General features: G+C 40.4%; 1 protein-coding gene across 1 annotated transcript in view; it reads right to left on the reverse strand.

Moving 5' to 3' along the window:
- Positions 1-12421, reverse strand: part of NAF1 (nuclear assembly factor 1 ribonucleoprotein) — a 38610-nt gene extending 26189 nt beyond the window's left edge. The window contains exons 1-2 of the mRNA XM_082653264.1: positions 12143-12421; positions 9536-9704 (exon numbers count right to left, since the gene is read on the reverse strand). Coding sequence (XP_082509390.1) covers positions 9536-9704; positions 12143-12396 — 423 coding nt within the window. The 5' untranslated portion in view covers positions 12397-12421. The remainder of the gene's footprint in view (positions 1-9535; positions 9705-12142) is intronic.
- Between the last annotated feature and the right edge of the window lie 5620 nt (positions 12422-18041).

Raw genomic sequence — 18041 nt, forward strand, 5'->3', positions numbered from 1 at the left:
GCATCACACTGCTTCTTGATGGTAAAAGACCCTACCTATAAAAGCGATATGCATGAAGTCTCTATACCAAATGTTCTGCAGAACACAAAAGGTATATAAAGAACCAAATATTATACATATAACTTGTTAAGAGAAAAGTGAAATCAGCCTAGTGCAATTCCAGGTCGAGATCAAGAAGTAAAACCAGCCTTGTATAATTCCAGGTTAAGAGCCTATTCTGGAGCCTTTGAAAGTCCAGTTAAGTCAAGCAATATATTTGCTTTGGAAATAGTATTTTGGGGACTGAATCAAGGGAGAAAAGAGATATTAGCTCCTCTTAAACGAGCATACTAGGAGAGGAGAAGGAAAAAGGGGGAGAAAAAAACCTCCCAAACTCCCTCAACAATTCATCCAAGGGATGTGCTTTCCACGAAGATTTTTGGCAGGTTTGAAGGCAGAACTTTAGAAGGTTCAAAGGGAAAGTTTCTGGACTACAATGTCAGACCATTAATACAAGATCTGATCTTGATATGTAGATGTCACAAGTTACCTTATCTACTAATTTAAAGAACTACTAATCTAAAGAACTGCACCACCACCAAGCCTAGTCACTCTTCATCGAATTATCCTGTGGCTTTGCTCTCTTGTAAATACATTACTGTCTAACATACTATTTGTTTACCTGCTTAAAGTCTTTCCCTAACCAGACAATAAATCCATCAACAACTATAGGTACCAGGTCTGCCTTGCTTGTTGCTGTAGTGGGAACAATGGCGAGCACATAGTAGGTGCTCAGTAAAATGAACTGGCTTAGCTCATCAGTCCAAGCTAAAAAAAATCTCAGAAGAGGTCGCAGACTTTTTCAGTCAGAGCAGAAATTAGATAATGAAAATACAATTCTTAAAATTCAAAAGAGAATCCTCAAGGAATGAAAAGGACCTCAACCCGACCTTCTCAGTAACAAAGTAAAAAAGGCAGGCTTCCAATTAAGCTTCACTGCCCAGGACTGATGCACAGATACCTCAGCTTTGCAGTGTCAAACATTACTACAGCCATTAGATTAACACCTGGCCCGCTAATAACACAGAAGCTGCCCTGGTAAGATAATGAATGAATCTGCTCTGTCTCATAATCTCCTTCAAACAAAAATCAAGCACTTTGCTTTTCCAGGAGTGGAGAGAGGATGTGTGTGTGTGACAGAAACGAGGAGAAACACAGACACACTCCAATAACCAAAAACAAGGGGCCAGAACACATACTAAAGTACACTACAGCCCTGACAGTGCAGAGGATATAAAGAATCAGAAATAAGAGGCATAACGATAAACTAAAAAACTGAAGGAAGAGCTGATGAGGGAAATCTGGACCCTTCATCATATAAACAAAATCAAGTGCAATGAAAACAAAAGATTAGAAGGCTATTTACAGCCGCTTAGGAAGATTAACATATGAGCCTAGTTTACCTACAACCCCCATGGAAAGATTAATGAGGGAGTAGAAAAGACTCCTTCTATTCTGCTTATCCAATACAAGACACTAATTACATTTGATTATTTAAATTTAATTAATTAAAAGTAAATAAAATTTGCACTGCAGTCTTCAGTCATACTGGCCACATGCAAGTGCTCTGTAGCTATGGTATGAAGACAGGGTCACTATAGGACATTTCCATCACTGCAGGAAGATCTACTGGACAGCACTGCTTTACACTCTCACACAACCAAAGAGCCCTCCATTACTAAATATATACCCAGGTAAAGGAGGACCAATCTATTTTCGGCCATTAATACAAGTATAATTTTAAGGCCATATTATTGACATCACACACCATATTAGGTGTGAACACTAACCTGAATACTCCACTGGCAGAAATGAAGGTGTGTGATAAATCCCTGTTGTCATCATTGTTATTTTCCAAAATTAAAAACAAACTAACAACTGTTTTGGATGTACAGTATCTGCAACTAGATATAAATATCTATGCACTCATTTAAATAAAATTAATATTATCTTTATTGATCCAAAAATCAAAGAAAAGTAAAAACAGTTTTTATGGACATATTTATTCAAAATGTTTACATGTAATGACAAATTTAACAACGAAGAGTAGACAAGGAAAGGAAGAAAAGTATTTCACTCGCATCATCAGGCAAAGAAAAAAGTCACAGCATTTGGCAAATGAACTCCTGAAATTCAACATACTAAAGAAATCCAATCCTCTACTCTGACACACTCTATACCTCCAAGTCAAAGGCTTTACTAAAAGGCAATGTAGGGTTTCTTACAGTAATGTAGGAAAGCGTAAATTAGATGACAGAATCAGCCTTTACCATGACAAATTATCCTATATTATTCAGAAAGGAAATAATCAGGAAGTTCAAATGATCAAATTCCAATGCTGCTAAGCAGGCCTCCACAACAGTAACTAAAAACAGAGCTGCCTGGAATCCACCTGATGCTAGTTCTGAGTCTGCTCCTCTCCACTCACTACTTCAGGCTTCTTAGCTATAAATAGTGAGAAACTAAGCAAAAAAAGTTCTGAATAATTCATACAAGTGATTAACGATACAATTTTAAAAAATGTTTAACAGCATGCAATCAAAAAGACAGAACATTAATAAAGAAATTACATACCAGACTTGAACAAAGTTACTCTGATTCTGGAGAACAGATGCTCACAGTTATGGCATTAAAGAAATGCAAGGTCCTAACCACACTTCTCAAGCAGGCGTGAAAGATCAACCACTGTCTATCAGAAGAATATGATTATATTCTGATTCTCAGACATCTTTATGGCCTACATGGTTGCTCAGTTAAACGAAGATTCAAATGAGAAGCACTGAACATTAAAAATCCACCCTATTAAAAATTAAACTGTAGACACACCAGTCAAAAAACAGTGCCTAAAACTTCCAGCACAAAAACGGAAGGAGCTAATGGGTCAAAAATGGCCCTCCGAGAAGACAGTCATACCTTACAATGGTCTTGACTTCCCCAGCTCTATGAAGACTTATCACTGGGGTAGGGGGAAAAAAATCAGTTAACTTATGATCTTTTGAGGTAAAATTACCTAAAGAACCTTGATTTGGGTTTTCACTCACAAATACAGAAAAAGGGCAGCAGATAGTGGGAAAGGCATCAAACATTCCAAATGGCAACAAATCCTTTTGGTGCCAGTTTGGGGAGAACTTTAAAAAGTGAGGAAAGTGGAATGAAGTTATCTGACCACTTTCTCATGTTACCCAAGAACAGAGGACATGCACGTGGAGGCCAATTACCTGATGCTATTAGGTGAGCCTTCACTTTTCAGATATGGTTGGAAAGTAGGATCCAATCTCTGGAGTACTGAGAGCCATGATTGTTAACTTTTTTTTCCTATAACTGGTAAAACATATTGGAAAAAAGAATGGATTAGGTCTCTACACTGTGAGTCAACTAGGACTTCATATAACATTTAGTTGGATTCATCAACTTCTCCACGTAAAGTACTTTTACAACATTCCATGGAACTCAGCTATTCCTTTAGCCATCACCAACAAGCATTAATTTGCCCTCATCAATTACCCTATCATATATGACACTAGATTCACATTAGCCCATTAAATATTTTCACCTACAAGTTGAAAGTGAACACTTCTTTGAAATGTCTTTATATTCTCTTATCTTCTTTATATTCTCCTTTTGTAGTAAACTACAATGTTCTCATCCCATCTTTCTCTAAAATTATTGTCACAAAAACAAAGCTCATAAGAATACTCTCGAAAGTTAACTGGCATAAATATAAAAGTAAAATAAAATCATAATCCATCTCCATAAGAAAAAACCTTCAATGATGAATATAACCCTAAGCATTATCTTTTATGTTAACTGAGGAGTCCATACCTCACGGAATCTAAGACACTGACTTTATATACCACAGAATTAAAAGCACTGCCAAAAAACTGTGAAGCTAATCACTGCCATCAATTATTAGTCCCAACTTTTCAGAAGTGTGAAAAGGTTAAAAAGTATCCATTTTAGAATTGAAAACACTCCCATGGATGATGAGTGAACAAAGAAACATTTCCTGAGCCCCTACAGCGTAACCAACACCGGGGACACAACTCCACTGAGACAGACTTGGTTCTTTCACTGGGAAATTTCCTATTCTGCTCACCTGTCCGTTTCTATGGAGATCCTATCCACCTTTCAATCTAAGGTCAAGCCACGATGTGTTCCCTGACCACTGCACTGCAAGTCATCTCCCCTTCCACTCACTCCTTCAGCCTCCTGTACCTGGTAGAATTCACTGGGCATTCAGTCATCAACTCTGTCAATCCTTCAGCTTCCTGTACCTGGTACAATTCACTGGGCATTCAGTCATCAACTCTGTTGTTACTCTGCTTTCAGCCAAGTGTGTATGCTCACTCTCTACCTGGAGTCTTCTCTACAGACATTTATCTTTATTCTCTAAAAACAATCACAACTCACTTATTAAATCTACTGGGGATGGAGAAAGCTAATAAATGGAATGTTTCTGTGTAATAATGATCATATACATGTATATACACAGGGTATATATGGATACTCTACTGAATAAATCAGTATTTATTCAGGATTATTTGTGCTTCATACAAGCCTTACTGAAAAAACTTTGTGCAATGAAGCACAAAATCTTAATTTTTTAAAAAATCTGAGCACTGTTTTTAAAAAGCACCAAGTATTAATGAAAACCTACCTCCTCTCCAGTATATAAGCCATTTCTTAAATATCAGGTATTTTGAGAATGCTAGTAAGTGCCATCGGTATTCTAAGATATGATATAATAATTCCAGATATACTAAAGTCATAAAAAGCTGAAGTTGAACAAGGCCTGCATTTAGGACAAAACTCATCAACCAAGTTGGGCCCTGAAAACACCACATTCAATCAACGATTATTAACTGTAGAACAAGGTGCAGTACAATTTCAAGATGGTGGGAAGTCAAAAATGTGAAATAATCCACTGTAAATTCTGACCACTTGAGGTGGCCCACATATTTCCATATCCTCACGTTAGGATAAGGGTCTGCACTGCCAGAATCAGAAAAAGTGTACTCACCCTAATACAACTATAAGGGTCAACCTAATTATACTGCATTTGTATGTTACCTATATTATACTGTATATTGTATATATACATACATTGCATTTGTATATTGCCTATGTACTGTATATTGTAAATTACACACCATATATTGTGTATAGATATATGGTATATATACAACATAATATAGGCAGTCTCTAAATTATGAAGGTAAATTTACCAAGAATTGCCTACAAGCATTAAGTTTTTTTCTTGGTCATGTTATATTACATGTATAAATACACATTATCTATATTGCAGTATTATCTATGTTTTATCCCCAAAAGCACTGTGATCATAATTTTAAAATATTATGTAAAAACTTCAGGTTTTCAATAGGTACTAATTTATACAATTCATTTCTGATTAAGACTTTGCAATGTCACAATCCCATGAATGTCCTTATGATTCTAAATTTTAATTATATCAGATTTATTTGAAAGAACAGTTAAGAACATAAATTGATGAGAAACTTCTTCAAATAGAACCTAATTTTCCAATTCACTGAAACACTGAATAAACCCTATGTGGTTTAATGTAGTTCCAAAACTGTAATATGCATACTGCTTTACATTTACTGTATAGATTACATATTAATATAAACCTTCTCAGCATTGAAGGGTTTATGTTCTAAAAGAATGATTCCACTTGGTTAACTTTGTCATATATTATGTAATTGTGACATTAAGAAAAAAGCCAATTAAGTCTATTCTCCTTTCCAATGCCTCTATGGCTGACCAATCCCTCGTTTTTCCTCTTCCTCTCATCTTTTTTTAAAACAAGTTATAACCACATCTTGTCATCCCAAGAGATTGTTGCAACTGTTTAAATCTAGTGCCACAACTACTGAGCCTGCACTCTAGAGCCCGCGAGCCACTACTGGAGCCCGCGTGCCTAGAGCCTGTGCTCCGCAACAAGAGAAGCCACCGCAATGAGAAGCCCGCGCACCGCAACGAAGAGTAGCCCCCACTCGCCGCAACTAGAGAAAGCCCACACGCAGCAACAAAGACCCAACACAGACCAAAATAAATAAATTAACTAAAATTTTTTTAAAAAGCAACTGTTTAATTCTAAAAGAACAATCTCGAGGTTACCTCACTGTAGCTCCCACATTCTTACAATGAGAGATCCGCAATAGCTAGTAGGTAGATCACCAGGACCTAACTTTGCAACAATGGAAAAGATTTAAAAAGCTCGACCCAGGAAGGCAACATTCCTGTTTGACAAACAGGCTAAATGGAGGTAAAAATTAAGCTCGGCATGCCTGAACAACAATAGCAAACAGCCTAGCATATGAGATACTTCATAAGGAGGTAGGACATAAAACCGGGCTAAACTGGGCATGTCTATGTTCTAAAGATCTCAATGATCCAGCACAAACTCTGAAACTGGTATTAACTGTTTGGCCCATTTTAATTTATGTATGCCTTTTGGCAAAGACAACACAGAATATTTCTCTCATCTTCTTCAGAATTTCATTAGGAAATTAAATTAATAGACTACACAGAGCAAACAGTTCCGCTGCACAACCCCTGCTGCCTAAGAAGACACACACCAGTAGACCTGAACAAATGGCACATTCAATACCAGCCAGAGCTAGTTGTAACAAAGGAGGGGATGCTTCCCAGGAAGCGCGGACTGCCGTCTTCTGAAAAAAGACAAATCTAAGCTGTCATAATCAGGAAAGAATATGGCGCTAATAGCCAGCTTGTGGAGAAGTTTAAAGCAGGAGAGACCAGACGTACAGCCAGGAGCAAGAAGAGAAATGCAGGTGTAAGCGAGAATTAAAAAGATGACTCTGCAGGCAAACAGAAGAAGTGAGTCAGGAAACAAGAATATGACACTTGGATCGATGAGAGTCCCAAGAAGCGTACAAAAGAAACAGCACGGCCATCCACAAGAGCTAGCTTGGTTCCCGACGGCTTTCCTATCCAAGTAAGTTTCCAACAAATCCCCCTTCTCTTGATGCAATTTGAGGGTCTCTGTTGCCGCCACGAGAGTCCAATGTAAGTCACGTGATTAACTGCTCCCAAGTATTATTATTTCCCTCTTCCCCTCCACAGAAGATAAATACTATTACTGACAGAACAGCAACCCCGTCTGAAGTGTTCTAAGCCTCCCTTTCCTGTGACCGAGAACCCATTCCTTGTGGTTTGCATGGGGTTGAAAACACCCACCCAGCTCCCGCCCTCCTCAAATTCCACACGCTCTCACGCTTCCTGTCACCTGGCTCTCACACTCACCCTGTGCTTTCTCTCAAGCACACACTCTCCTACACACTCTCCACAAGAAGAGCAGTGACTAGGTAACTCATGTCCAGGCAATCCGAATACCCATCTCACTAGACTCAATTATTCGTTCAGGCCTGAGTACCGAGCCCACGGTAAACCAGCACAAGTTCTCTCCATGGCTTTCATACAGGAGTATCAGTGGCCAAGCCACCAGCCCTGCACAGAAACACCTACAGAGCAACAGAAAAAGAGCAGAGTCCTAAAGATACTGAGTACTTGTAGCCACACCATCCTTGGTGTTCAGGGCCAAGTCATTCTCTTCCCTTGAACTTCAGAGCTAAAGTCCTGAAGGAGTCCTCAGATACTCTTTCAGACCCTAAGTCAAAAAGATTTAGGGCAGACCAGAGAACTCATTCCTGCACCTAGCTCTGGCACCAGAGTGGCTTAAAAGACTAGGAACTTCTAGTACATTTATTTCCTAATCATGAAAATATAAAGTAAACAGCTAGTTAAGAATCCAAAATTTAAAAATAAAGACTATAATTGCCCCTTCCATCCTTCCCAAAGATCCTTCAGAACTGGCACAAAAAGGAACAGAGCAGCACACTATTCCAAGTTTTAAAAGCTAACATACTTTCCTTCCCAGCAAAAAATGCAATTTTCTGATATGAGCAAAGCATACACTCACAATTCAACAGCACTTCCAGCTAGTGACTGTATTTGTCTCTGCTTCATTTACTCTCTCTCTCTCTCTCCAGTAGGTACTATGACAGCAGAAAGGGGATGGGTCTTGTTTACAGCACTTGGCATATGGCAGGTGTGATGTAATAGTTTAAAAGTGGGTGAATGTAAGATGCCTGTTCACTCACCCATTCTACAATCACATATTACCGTTGACCGAAAAGCACTCTGCTGGGCACTAAGGGAACCACGAAGACCAGGTCTGAACTCAGTCCTCAAGAACGTGGTTCCTGGCCTCTATGGACACAGACCCTTTTTGACTTTCTGATGAAAATACGAGCACTCTATCCAGAAAAATACCTAAGTATATTGACTAATATTTTGCATTAAATTCCAAGGGAAAAATTCCAGGTCTAGTAAGATAAATAAGAAAATGAAACACATACATAAATCAAAGTACTGTGGTCCTTTATTTGTTGATTCTTATACTCTAAGAGAGAACTTAAATAAAAAGGTGATCAAGATACAGGGAAAAGATCAAGTTTACCAATACTTTCAGAAAATAGTCATAAGTTGGGAGAGGCTTTGTGTAAAAAGACCACTGACAGAGATCAATGTCTATAATAGGGAAATATAAATTAATGATGAATTTGCATACAAATCCAAGGGTTCTCAATACATGAGGTGTTAAGTGAGATAGGAAATTTCTTACAACGAGAAAAAGGAAATAATATCGAGTGAATACAGTCATGAAAAGGTGCCTGAATGACTCTAGGCTTTAAAATTCTTTTTCAAATCTTGCTTTACTACTTCATTGATTTAAGTATTATATCATTACAGTCAGTGATCATTAAGGTTTTTAAAAGCTTTAATAATAACTAAAGTACACGTGGGAGTGGGGAGAATAAACATGTGGCAATAACCTGTGAAATTCTGAGAAGACTTTCCTCTTGGATCATAAGGTTTCATTCAACCAGACTACCATCAACCTCCTAGTAACAGCTTAGAAGGAAATAAGCACACAAGAGTTAAATTTATAGATCAAACCTATCAAATGTCAATACCAATCCACAATAAACAAGTTTTTTCCAACTGTAATAATGAAAACACTGCAAAAACTTCAAGTAAATATAAATCCTCAGAAGTGCAACCGACCTAATTTCACTATTTCTCTAAATGCAGTCGATTAAAAAAATAATTTCAATTGCTACTTAGCAAAATTTCCTGAGTTGTAGAGCAAAAAAAAAAAAAAAAAAAAACTTTACACTCTTTAGGGAAGATAAAAAATGAAAAGCAGCAAGCCAAACTGGATGCCCAGCACAACTGTCAAATGTTAGCGTTGGAAGCAACCTGAGAAATTATTCAGATCAATACTTTCTTTTACTTAAGAAAGCCAAGGCATGGCAAAGGTATGACCAATAAAAGCTGAGAAAGGTATTCAAATTTATAGAGCAGATATAGGCCAAATGAGATCAATACTGGTACCATAAAATATTTTAGAACATGCAAATTAAGTTCAGTAACAAATCTAAGTACTTACACTTAGAAGTAACTCATCTTTTGTTTTAAGAGGAAAATTCTTATTTTCCTTCTCAACTTGTAAATCATCTTCTCCATCTGACAGCACTGCAGGGAGGGATATACGGGACGAAGACGATGAGGATGAGGATGAGGAAGAAGAGGAGCTTGAACTATCGGAATCTGTTTCACTGTAGAGAAGAAAAAATTGAAAACAGTACAAAAGCATTATTATGAGGGTACCAAAATACGATTATTCAACTAGGAAATATCTACCTTACTAGATGTTTATGGCTGCTGTTCAAAAGCTTAGCATTTCGAAACTGACTATGGTATTTGGAAAGCAGTCTTTAATCCATTGATCACAAAATCCCTGCTATAACCCAAACCCTCTTATTACAACTGCCTCACATGTCATGCCACAGTCTGAATATAATTAAGCATGTGACAAATCACTGACAGAAGAGAATTCTGGGAAAGGCACCTCTCTTATTAGTCACCAAGGACAAAATCACAACTAAGCCAAGAGAGTTTCTTCTCAGTCTTCAATTTGGAAACTCCTCAAAGTTACTAACCATGCTGAACACTACTCTCTGAAATCTCCTTTAGCCCTTGACTTCCACAGCAATTCTCAGTGCCAGTAACTCTCCTCTTAAATTGTTTGCTGGTAGCCACTTCAGCTCCTTGTATGTACTGTTTCTAAGAGTCCCATCCTCATGTTCTCTTCTTTCTCTGGTACTCTTTCCATGGATAACCTCATCCAATGAGCTCAATCATTACCAATGTGCAGATAACTCCCAAATCTTCAGCCTTGATATCCCCAGGCTCCTCTCCTGATCTCTAGTTGCTTACCAGCAACTGTGGTATGAATGACCTATACATGTCTCACACTCACAAGTTAAAAGAAAAAAGTGCATTCTCCTTACTAAATCTGCTTCTGTCTTCGAGCTTCTACTTTTATTTCATTGTTTAGTCCTCAATCCAGTCACCAGAGGTAGAAACCTTGGAATCATTTCAAGCTATTGCATTCTCAGTCAATGATAAAACTGGTAAACGTGACTCCTATTCCGCTAGAAAAATCTGAATACAGAGTGTGTATTAGGTGATATTAAGGAATTAGGGTTCATTTTACTATGATTTATAATGACATGGTGGTTATGTAAAAAGTATTTATCAGAGATGAATAGTAAAGAATTTACAGGTAAGGTGGCATGCTGTCTGAAATTTGTTTTAACACTACCAGGTTAAAAAAAAATGTTAGAAATGTTAGATAAAACAAAGTTAGCAAAATATTGGAAAGTGTCAAGTTTGGTGATGAGTATATGTTCACTCATTGTATTACTCTCTGTACTTTGTATGAGTTTGAAAACATCCATATTAAAAAGTTCAAGTAAGTTTTATCTGTAATCTGACGTTCAAATTTACATGTCCATACCAGAATTGTCCTCTGAACTCTAAACTCATCATCCTACTGCTTACATGACATCTCCAATTTGTTGTGAGGGAAACCTCAAATTAACTGTCCGAAGTTAATACTCCTATTGGTCTACAGCCCCCATCCCAGTAAACAGCACCACCATCCACCCAACTGATGCCTCTCTGACTCGGTCACTACAACATCTACTAGCGACCCTGATCAGGGAGATGTCAAAATATTCAATCCAAACATGGTCACATCGTGGACTAACGGAACATCTTTCCAACTGCTTCCACACTAACCCTGCCCACTCTGCTTTCACTCTTGAGCCCAGTTCAATTCCTTATCCACAGAGCAAAACATCAGAACGTTAACCTGAGCATGTCAATTATCTGCTCAAAAATTCTTCAATAGTTTCTCCACCCATTAGAATTAAAACTTTATCATGGCCAGAGGGTCCGACAGGGTTGGGTTCTCCTATTACTTTCTCAGTGCCTAGCTTGTTCCTTCGTGGTAATTGTCACCAACTCACTGGCTGATTGGTATGTTTACTTTTATTTTTCGTCCCTCTCAGCAGAATGCAGGGCAGGGGTAGTATCTATTTTGTTAACCGCGTCGCACAAGACACAGTCAAACACTTGTAGACGATGTGCAGCGTGGTGTAGTAACGTCACGCCGAAGTCCCCTCCCTCCACAAAACTTTCATATTTAAAAGACACCGCGAGAGAGGGGGGAGGTGGCTCATAAAACCTACGGAAGCCTGCAGTAACACTAAAATAACAATATTTCGCTAATTTCATTAATAATTCCTCACCAGAAAGCTTCTACGAACAAAACTGCCGGGACCCAACTTGTAAACACATAAAATCCTTCACCTGATGCTCCATTTATCTGGCTCCACAAACAAGCGCACACACTAAACTGGATGGGGAAAAGTCGGCTCTGTCCCAAACTATAAGCTATAACCACCAAGGACACGCCACACGACTGGTCACGGAACAACCCTATATCCACAGATTTCCTATACTCTAGCTGAAAACGATATGGTGTACACAAGACCCCCAGACTTCGGGGACGAGGGGCTCTGACGGCGATGCTCAGGCCCCGAGCGCGATCCACAGGGGGCGGCGAGGAACGCGCCCCGGCTCCCCGGGCCCTCCCGCTCCCCGAGCCCGCCCCGGGCCCCGCGCCCCGGACCGCCGGGCGCCCGACCTGTCCGAGTCGGAGTCCGAGTCGGAGTCCGACGTCTCCAGGCTGCTCCCTCCGGGATGCGGCTCCGGGAGCGACGGCGGGGCGAGCTGAGGCGGCTGCTCCCCCGCAAGGTCCGGGGCCCCCTCGTCCGCCCCCGGTGCTGCGACCGGAGCGGGGTCCGGAGCCGGCACGGCCAGACCTTGGTCAACCCCGACGCCGGCGCCACCGAATTTCAGAGTTTGCAGCTGAGCGGCGGCGGCCTCCACCACCTCCATGGCGCCGCGCTCGGAGCGCCCGCGCGGGGAGATACACCACCTCGGCGGCGGAGGCGACAACGAAGCGCTGGGCCGCTTCCCGCGGTGCTCGGAGAGCTGCACGCGGAACACCGCGCGGAACCGTCCGGAGACGTGCCCCCGCCGTGCACGCAGCTGCACTTCCGGCAGCGCGTGACGTAGAGAGACGCGACGCCGTTCTCTGGGGCGGGGCGGGGCGGGGCGGGGCCGGGCCGGGGCCGGGGCCGGGGCGGGCGGGGCCGGGCCGGGCCGCAGGCCTTTGCAGCCTGGACCGCGGGGTCCGAAAGCCGCCGAATTTCCTGCGTCTTGGGAAGTGCGTCTCACTCCGCAAAGAGGGATGGAGAGACTTTCCTGCAGCTGCTGCAGGATCTGGGACAATTCCGCGGAGGCGGAGACTGGTAGGAGGGATGACAGGACAGGGAGATGCCTGATGGGCCGAGACCGTACACATCAGAAACTTGAGCCAGGAATCCTTGAGCAGGCACTTCTAGTAGACTTCCTTAAAGTTAAACGGAGTTCCAGCCGTGGATAGACAGCAAGCACGATGACCATCCATCTCAAAACGATTACAACTCTTCCATTTTTTTTTCCTCCAAAGCGCTCCCAATTTAAAGAGAGCACTAATTGTGGAAAAAGTGGTGCTGCTGGTTGATGTTATAGTTGATACCGCTTCGCAGAAAGGGTGGGATGTAATTAAAATGACTAACTTGGCCTGAGAAACCATAATTCTGGGTCATAAGGAAGGCAAGGAAGAAGTTCTTAGGATTGAGGTAGCGATCAGAATTTTCTGGTTTTCTGTTAGGACTTCAACTTGATGCATCCACCCCTCGAGTAATAATAAATAATAATCGTCGTGACCACTGATTAAGCATGCATATGTGCCGAGAACTGTACCAAAGACGTTATCAATTATTTACGGAGTTTTACTGTGTGCCCTCTACAGTACTAGACCTTCATAGAAATTAAGACAAGAATAATGCATAGTCTCTGGAGCTTACAATTTAATTGAAGTGAAAAGGTCAACGCACAGGAGATAACGAGAAAGATATTTGAAATGTGAAAGGAAGTTAAATAAGATTGATTGGCTGTATCATGGAGACCTTCCAAAAAGAGGCAGGAATTTAAACTCGAGATACTATTCTCTAATGCAGTGATTAAGCAGAGCTCAGTGTTCCCAGCTAAATAGACCTGTGTTCAAATCTCAGCTCTACCATTTCCTTGTTGGTGTAACTGACTTTGGGCAGAGAGTCTAACATACCTAAATTTCATTTTCCTTATCTATAAAATATAAAAATACTATCTCATTTAGTTCATGTGAACATTAATTAAGTTTTTATGCAGGAGAATGGCATGTGTCATACACATTCACAAAACTATTTGATAAATAGTTTCACACATGGACATGAATAAAATGATACTTCAGTGATGATCTTGCAGAGATATGCATATTAATTTAAGAAGAAAAGAAATTTGAGTCAGAATACCCTCCAGCCAGCCAAAAAGGTTTTGTATTTTTCCAGGAATTGAGTGATGAAAGTCTGAACAGAGGCTAGAGTCAGTGAAATAGAGTAAAGGAAATCCTCAGCATCAGAAGAAGACTCAAAGTACTCTAAAATGTCTAACAAGGAAACTGGAAGGAAGTTGGTATTACTGATAAAGATGGAGAAGTTGGAACAACATAATGAGTTTGTGATGTTGAGTTTGAGGAAAAACTACACAGTCAATTGAAAAATGCCAGCAGCCCTTTGAAAATATGAGAATGGAGTTGAATAGAAAGGCTAAGACCAGAAGCATAGGTTTGGGAACAATTCAAATACCTAGTTGTTCACTCCGTGATCATTTACTTACTAGCATGCCTATGCACTGCATCATGAACTGGGCATACAGGAAGGTGAAAAACACAGTCCCTGCCCTTAAGTAGCTAACAGTTTAGTAAAAAAGACAAGTTGGAAGCAAGCCATAAGTACTTTAGTAGAGAAATGTATTATAGTACAAGCATGTACTACAGAAGAGGGATGTACCAAAGGAATACGAAAGAGAGAGAAAGCGATGGGAGAGTGAAGGAAGACTTTTCAACAAGTATGACATTTGAGCTGGACTTTTAAAGAGAACCAGGAATCTAAGAATCTAAGAAAGTAGAAGAACTTCATATTGATGTTGATCTGAAACAAATGAACTGATATTTCTCCAGCAAAGATGGGTTTATTCAGGATCAGCAGAGAATTGCAGTTCTGGGTCTGTAATCATGGCAAACCATATGCATGGCAAGGGAAGGAGACTGCTTTTTTAGAGAGAAAAAGGAAGTTGGGAGGGATGTAATACACAAAGAATCCATGGCTTGGCCAAGAAAGAAGAGGAGTCTTTCTTCTTCCTGCTGGGCTCTGCTGTTGTCACAGGGTGTGAGAGATCCCCCTTCTGGTCTCCCAACTCTATTTAATTGAGTTTTCTGTTTATTACATTTTTTACATTTCCCCCTCTTTATCAAGATCTCTCTCTAAGCATCATTGATCAAGAGTTAGTTTTTCTAGGTTCACTGACTTTTTGTCCCTCAGTGTCAGAAAGGACCTTTCCTGGGTGTAGTGTCTCACATTGGAGGGAAAGTGCACAGATTGGAAACCTGTTAAGGTCACATTCAAGTAACAAGGAGGGGTAGGAGGGAGAAGTCCATATGTTATCAAGAGCATAGGCACTGGAGATCATCTGAAGTGCTAAGTCATCATCAAAGGTCTGGTGACAAACTTCCAACAGCCTTGGTCTGGCTATCTTGAGAAAGCTGTCTCATCAGATGTCATCTGCTTCAGTTGCAGGAAATCTTTACTTTCAGGGCACCAGATGATGCACAGGTCCAGTCAAGGTTCAGCGCTTTCTTTAGGTGTCATGTGAATCCAAGAGTCTATCCCTTGGAGTTTGGTGACACAAGAGTTGGTTAGCAGTACCAGATAGGGGTGTCTCCAGTGAGGGTGGAGAGAGTTCTATGGGAGGTGTCTTTTCCAATAAACAAAATCTCCAGTTTACAAAACATGATACTTAGGGTCTGTGTCTCTCAAGGGCACACTGTGAAAAGGTTGCTCTACCAAAACATGGTTATTTTTAAGAGAAGCAATTAGGTCTTTGTAATATCGGAGTGTCTCTCCTTTTATCCGTTGTGGGTCAAAAGAAGCAGGAGTCAAGTGCATCGAGCATCTGTGACAAACCTCAAAGCTGAGAGTTTATGAGTTCCAAAAAGGGTGGATCTGAGATTAAAAAGGACCAAGGGCAATGCTTTTGGCCAAGGTATTTCTAGCACCTCTACAGATTTTGCCAGTTGAGTCTTCCGATAATGCAGTTAAAGAAAGAGCTGCAAAGCTGGCCAAAGAGCACAGACTTGTCAAAGTACCTGGCTGGTACAATGGGTTCCTCCATCACTATAAAGTTTGAGAGGAGTTCCTCAGGTAGGGCTAAAAAGGATTTTAGCTGCAGAAGAGGCAGTAGCCTGTCTGCAAGGGAAGGCTTCAGTGCAGTGTGAAAACACACACACCATGACTAAAACATATTTATATCGGTGAGAGGAGGAAGTTATATGAAATCCATTTTCCAGACCTCAGATTGTCCATTAGGTGATTTAAAATGCCCCCAGAGCAGTATGAACATGCTTCCCCGAGTTGTACTTTGGATAGTGAGACAAGGAGGTAGGCACTCTTTGAAGCCTTGTTAATGTTTCCCCACCGACACTGATTCATGAAGGCTCTCATTTTGTCAGTAGACTGATGGCTTAAGGCACGTACAGTAGGGAGGAGTAGAAATTTTAGAGTGTCTGCTAGAACCGGCTTGTTATTTGGTCCAAACTTGGGCTTTCTCTTTTCTCAAACCAACAATTGTTGAATTTCCAGTCCTGTTTTTCCTTTTCTGAGGCCAATTGCTGGGCTTCTTTAGCCAGTTTTTTAAAATTCTCATTTGGGGAAATATCCCTTTGAATCATGACAGAGGCTTGGCTGCTGGTTGGTCCCTTTAAGGACAGCATTCCTTGAGGAAATGTCAGCAAAGTAATTTCCCATAGCCACCAGACAGTGAAGTTTAGAATGTTCTTAGATCTTAATAATAGCTAAAGTGGCACGTAAAATTATTGCATCCAATAATTCCTGAACGTAGGGGCCATTTTAAATTTTATTTCCACTGGAAGCAAGGAAGCCACGTTGCTTCCATAACATTCCAAAATCATGAGCTACTCCAAAAGCATATCTGCCATCACTATAAATATTGGCAGGTTTGTCCTTGGCTAAAGTACAAGCCCCTGTAAGAGTGTATAATTTAGGTGATAAGGCCAAAGTATCCAGAGGTAAAGGTATTGCCTCAATAACGTTAAAAGGAGTTGTAATAGCATACATAGCACAATATTTGTTATTGTCACCTTTTAAATAAGAACCATCAGTGAACCATTTGAGGTCAGAGTTACCCACAGGAGTTTTCTGTAGATCATTACAAAGAGCCAGGAGTGGTCTCTCAGCATTAAGCAGTTGAGAGGGATTTTGTCAGTGATGGAGGGAAGAAGAGTATCCAGGTTAAGATTATTACGATGTAAAACGGTTCTGAGAGGGGCAGTTAAAGAGAACTTCATGGGAGTTGAGGCTGCTGACTGAGAAATGTTGAGTGCGATGAGAATTCAGGGGAGATTCTATTGCATGAGGTACAAAAATGGTTAAAGGGAATCCCATGATTTTCTTGGAGATATTAAGCAAAAGGGCAGTTTTCATAATGGCTTTATGACAAGGGGGGGTATCCCCATGCCACAGGGTCCAGTTGTAGGCTATAATACCCTATGGGTCGATGGTGGTCCCCATGTTTTTGGGTGAGTACCCCAAGGGTGTTCCAATCTTTTCATACACAAAATGGAGAAAGGAAATCTGATGATTGGGATGCCCAAGGGCAGGTGGGTTCATCCAACTCTCATCTGAAGTCTTGAAGCCTATGTTGTCAAGTTCTTCCCATAAAATTGGGTCAACGTTGTTATTGTTGAGTAAAACATGTAAAGGCTTGGCCATAAGGAAGAAATTTGGAATCCAATTTTGGCAATAACCAACTATCCTGAGAAAACCTTACAGTTGGTGTTTAGTTTTGGGTTTTTGGAAACTGAGGACACCATGATGTCATGTGGATCTTGTTCTGATATCAGATCCCCTAAGTACCAAATCTGAGTTTGGGAAAACTGCAATCTTTCTTTGGAGACTTTTTGTATCTGTAAGCCTGAAAGCTCTAGGAAGTGGATTCTGTCTCCCTGTGAAGAAGCTTAAGAAGGAGAGCAAAGAAGCAAATCATCCACATACTGCAACAAAGAGAACCTCTAGGGACTTTATATCATCCAGATCAGACTTCAGGATTTCTAAGAAATAAGAAGGACTGTCAGTATAACCTTAAGACATTACTGTCCAGATGAAATATTTTTGTTCTTTTTTGGTTTGTTTGTTTGTCTTTGTTTTTCTGTAGAGCTGTACCACTCAACACATAGATTAGCTTTTTATATTATTAAACATAATTAAGATTAATACCTAAATATGTTGACTGCACACAGATAAATTAGGGAGTGAAGTTATTCACAATGCCAAAAAAACTTATCGGGTTATATAAAAGGATCACGACATCTTAACATCATT

Source organism: Grampus griseus (assembly GCF_964374135.1).
Source record: "Grampus griseus genome assembly, chromosome: 4".
NCBI lineage: Eukaryota > Metazoa > Chordata > Mammalia > Artiodactyla > Delphinidae > Grampus > Grampus griseus.